The 5000-nt window shown below is 47.8% G+C and overlaps 1 protein-coding gene across 7 annotated transcripts in view; it reads right to left on the bottom strand.

Annotated features, from left to right (window-relative positions):
* Window positions 1–5000, bottom strand: part of LOC105900665 (nck-associated protein 5) — a 193671-nt gene that overhangs the window by 61864 nt on the left and 126807 nt on the right. For all 7 annotated transcript variants that reach the window (XM_031583328.2, XM_031583325.1, XM_031583327.1 and 4 more), the window contains one exon: window positions 3990–4184. In XM_031583328.2, coding sequence (XP_031439188.1) covers window positions 3990–4184 — 195 coding nt within the window. The remainder of the gene's footprint in view (window positions 1–3989; window positions 4185–5000) is intronic.

Raw genomic sequence — 5000 nt, 5'->3', positions numbered from 1 at the left:
ATAAAGCCCTTCTACGCTATCGATGTGAGCACAACAGTTGACAGATGATGCCGTTTCATGATGCCCCCTTTACTCGTAGAACAAAAGGCTCTCGGCGGGTTCTACGTTCTATTTAGAAATGCCTTTCACACTGAGCAAGATTTTTGGCAGAAACTCAGTTGAAAATGTGTGAAAGATCCTCTAAGAAAAAAACGAAATTGAACCATTCACCACAGGAGTCTATGTAAGACCTTAAGTGTTTAAGTGCTTAAGTGTTTTAAGCAGAAGTAATTTTGGACATCCCTGATTGCACCCCTGTTTGTCTTCTAGCAGTCAAGGCGAAACAGTGCGCCTGCCTGCCTGCCCGTGAGATGTCTGGCCAGTCGACCGAAAGCGCGCAGGCCAGACCGGCGCCCTGTAATGACTACCGCTGGAAATGGCTGGTTAACCTTTCCCTCATCGCTCCGGCAGTTCTCTGCTTAATGAAGCGGCTCTAAAGCCAGTTAGCTGGACAGGGAGAAAGCAGGTGGGAAAAGATGCGTTCAGTGGGTCTGTGCATACATTAGCATTAGCATGTAGCATGTACTGGATGAGGCACGGGGGCTCTGGAGTCTCAACCTCACAGCGCTGCAGACAGCGTGGGATGCCGGATACCTCCATGGCGTTACAAGAGAACCTATTTAAGGCCAAATGGCAAAAAGAAAGAGGCTGTGGGGAAACCAAGCAGAGCTCGTAGTAACACATTCCTCCTCAGTGTCCCTCTTGTTTGGGTGGAGATGAGAGTCATCTATGCTGTGTGAAGAGGAATGCCGACAGCTGATTGGTGGGTAACTGGCAGGCAGGCGAGGCTGGCAGAACTTGCACTGACGCTGATCCTGGCATGGCATCACCCACCCGGGCAGCTGGGAGACAAACACGGCCAACACTGGGTGCCCCCTCCGCCAGCCTGTGGCAGATATGGTTACAGCTACGCATCACCATAAACCCAAATCAGAATTAGGAGTTTTATTGCCGAGTAGGTTCGCAGTAGGTGCCAAGGACTATCTCTTGGCCATGGGCTGCAAACCAAGTTAAATATACTGTACATGGTATATGTAAATGATCTCGGTCCTGTTGGCATGCATCCCAAGCTACACGGCCCTTAGGAGTACACTGGACACAGGCAGGGGCAATCATGATTTGTAATGACCAAAACGCTGACACAGACTTCAGTTAAAAGAGAACATTACTGTGAGCGTTCGTACAGTCCTTAAAACAGAGTAAATATATAAAATGTTCTCCCCTGTCCAATTGTAAGTTGGTCTGTTCCTTGGTTTTTCTCCTAGAGACTTATACAGATATCAACAAGTATTTTTCTGGTCGCAAGTTCTGTATTACTCTTTCTCTCTCTCTCTCTCTCTCTCTCTCTCTCTTTCTCTCTCTCTCTCTCTTTTCTTTTTCCCTCTCCTTGCATGTCTGACATTAAAATCGATATGGTTGCTCATATCTCCAAATACATCGATGAGAAACACATGCATCTTTTGGGAAATAATCCCCTTTTTTTCCCGGCGATACAATCTGAGCTACCGCTCCACTCTATTTGTAAGCAATATGCTAGAAACCATACTAATGGATTATATCAGCGTTTTTTTCCCCTCTCCTTTGTGGGAGCGAGCGAATGGGGCTCCCATACGTAATGTCAGCGTTGTTTATGGGGAGGAGCAGGCATTGATGTATTGGCCTCGCTTTTATTTCAGCCTCCTTCTCGCCGGGAGCATCCATCACCGGAACAGCCATGAGCACAGGGATGGCAGATAACTTTGGATAAAGTCGTAATGTTTCGGTAATGCCCTATCCCTCCCTTCCCCCCTCCACCACACCCTTCCTCCCTCTCCTCCTCCTCCTCCTCTTCCTCCCCTTTCTCCTCCTATGGACTGAGAGGGTCCATTCTGCATGGGGGGGGGGGGTGAACTGAAATGGCGGAGGCAATAATGTCATGTGTCCGGCTAATTAGCCTCGCCGGCGATCATTTATGATGGCCGTCTTCCTGTCAAATTATGGTAATGATAAATGTGTGTGTGTGTGTGTGTCTGTCTGTGTGATAGAGAGAGTGTGTGTGAGTTTTGGTGTGTTTGTGTGTGTGTGTGTGTGTGTGTGTGTGTGTGTGTGTGTGTGTGTGCATATGCCTGTGTCTTTCTGTCTGTGTGTAGGTTTGGGTGTGTGTGTGTGTATGTGTGTGTGTGTGTGTGTGTGTGTGTGTGTGTGTGTGTGTGTGTGTGTGTGTGTGTGTGTGTGTGTGTGTGTGTGTGTGTGTGTGTGTGTGAGGGACCGGGAGCTGAAGACATTAACTGACGTGTTAGGTATTTTGTCAGAAGAAACACAATAGAAAGCCTTGTCAGCCTTTATAGCGCACATAATTACTCACCACTTACAGGTCAGCTGAATGGGCTCCATTTAACAGAGAGTGTGTCTATAGGAAGCACACTGTGGAGGTAGAGGCAACGTGTGGTGGTCACATAAAACTAGATCATTAATGCTTCCATGTGTGAGGTCATTCCATAGAAGACATCTGGCTGGCAATGTCTAACACTTCCAAACACATCTGGCTGGCAATGTCTAGCACCTCCAAACACCTCTGGCTGGCAATGTCTAGCACCTCCAAACACCTCCAAACACCTCTGGCTGGCAATGTCTAGCACCTCCAAACACCTCCAAACACATCTGGCTGGCAATGTCTAGCACCTCCAAACACCTCTGGCTGGCAATGTCTAGCACCTCCAAACACCTCCAAACACATCTGGCTGGCAATGTCTAGCACCTCCAAACACCTCTGGCTGGCAATGTCTAGCACCTCCAAACACCTCCAAACACCTCTGGCTGGCAATGTCTAGCACCTCCAAACACCTCCAAACACATCTGGCTGGCAATGTCTAACATCTCCAAAAAATACATTTAGTCTTGTAGATGACCACGGAGGGACATTAATATGAATCACACTGTCACATTGTCGTAGAGCTGCTCTCACTCTATGGGCCCTAATGGAATTGATGGGCAACGATGCTGGCAAAGTCCATCGTGCATGACCTAAAGCTAATTTAATAACTTGGCAAACTCATTACGCTAATTTCTAGATTCTAAGCACAAACATGAGTGTGTGTGTGTGTGGGGGGGGGGGGGGGGGGGGTCAGTGCAATGCTGGGGTGTGTCTGTGCACAAATGTGGGGAGTTCCATGTATTAATTAGTTTCTTCAAAGCAACCCCTTTTTCTGAGAAACTTCCCAATGTTTAAATGTAGAGCAGACCTCCCGCACAAGAACCAGCGTCTCCTCTGGTGTGAGGCGCTCCTTTTGAGACCGCACATTTGTTTGCACTATCGAGCTCCGTGGGATCGTCAATAAGGTATGGTCGAATCATTGTGATTGGCTGATAAGGAATGACTTCATTGCCACATCCACTAATTACTCGACCCATTTATGCTTGATTGCGCCCTACTTTGTGTCAATGAACTAAGCAAATCTAGGTATCCTAGGACATAAGCACTTTGAGCTGCATTCTTTTGCATGAAAGGTGCTATATAAATAAAGTTTATCATTATTATTATTATTATTATTATTATTATCCCCGCCTATTCTCACTGCGCGGCTGCTGATTGCTGTTCACGGTGCTCGTTGTCCTATGGAATGAGGGTTCTATGAGTAGAAATCACGTACGGAGCCACTACGTTCTCATGGGTGAGGGGGCTAAAATCCATCCAAAGAGGGATGGATGAGGACAGAGAAAGAAGGAGAGAGAGAATGGAAAATACATCAAAAATGACAGGTAGGTGGGCAGATAGATAGATAGATAGACAGATAGATAGATAGAGAGATAGATAGATAGACAGATAGATAGATAGATAGACACGTAAATAGATAGATAAAAGGAAAGACAGACAGACAGACAGACAGACAGACAGGCAGACAGACAGACAGACAGACAGACAGACAGACAGACAGACAGACAGACAGACTCCTGATTGGAGGAAGTGTTACCTCCAGAGTCTTGAGTCTCTCCAGAAGCGTCTGGGCCTCGTCTTTCGTCTCATCTTTCGTCTCGTCCCTCGTCTCACGGCTCGCCTCGTCTCTCTCGGCCTCCGATTGGCTGCTCTCGGCTGGCTGCTGCTCCGCCTGACACGCCCGCTTCTCCTCGGAACTCTCCAGCTTCTCCACCTCCTTCGAGAGCTTGTCCTGAGAGAGGAAGGGAAGAGGAAGATACAGAGAGATAGATAGAGAGAGAGAGAGGGACGGAAAGATACAGATAGAGAGAGAGAGAGGGAGGGAAGAGAAAGATACAGATAGATAGAGAGAGAGAGGGAGGGAGGGAAGAGAAAGATACAGATAGATAGAGAGAGAAAGGGAGGGAAGAGAAAGATACAGATAGAGAGAGAGAGAAAGAGAGAGGGGGGTAGAGAGAAAGAGAGAGGGGTGCAGAGGAGATATAAGGAAAAATGAGTGAGGGTGGAGAGATGAAGTGGGAGAAAGAATGAGAGTAAGAGAGGCCAAGGGAGAGAGGGACATGGGGGTAAGGGAGACAGAAAGATGGAGTGAGAGGAGAGAGAGAGAGGGACATGGGGGTTAGGGAGACAGAAAGATGGAGTGAGAAGGCAGCAAGGGACAGGGAAGATAGAGAATGAACGATAGAAAAAGTGTGACAGACGGAGGGAGAGAGCGAAACAAGAAGTAGGACAAAAAAGAACAGGGGAAATAAGAGGAGGAAAAAACAGTGTCAGTGTCAGCGTGACAGAACTGTGGCAGATATCCCATGATGCTTTGGGCCGCCGATGCCGCTCTGTGCAAAAGAGCGAGTGACCTTGAGGCTCTCTGCAAGTGACAGACACACACACACACACACACACACACACACACACACACACACACACGCTGTTGAAGGCGGAAGACAGAAGACAATAGAGCGATCCGAACCGGGATCCATAGATCCCTTGAGAATGCACACACATACACACACACACACACACACACACACACATGCACACACACACACCA

The sequence above is a fragment of the Clupea harengus genome, chromosome 16, assembly GCF_900700415.2.
Source record: "Clupea harengus chromosome 16, Ch_v2.0.2, whole genome shotgun sequence".
Taxonomy (NCBI): Eukaryota; Metazoa; Chordata; class Actinopteri; order Clupeiformes; family Clupeidae; genus Clupea; species Clupea harengus.
Note: the sequence above shows the minus strand (reverse complement) of the source record. Positions and strands in the feature narration are given on the sequence as shown.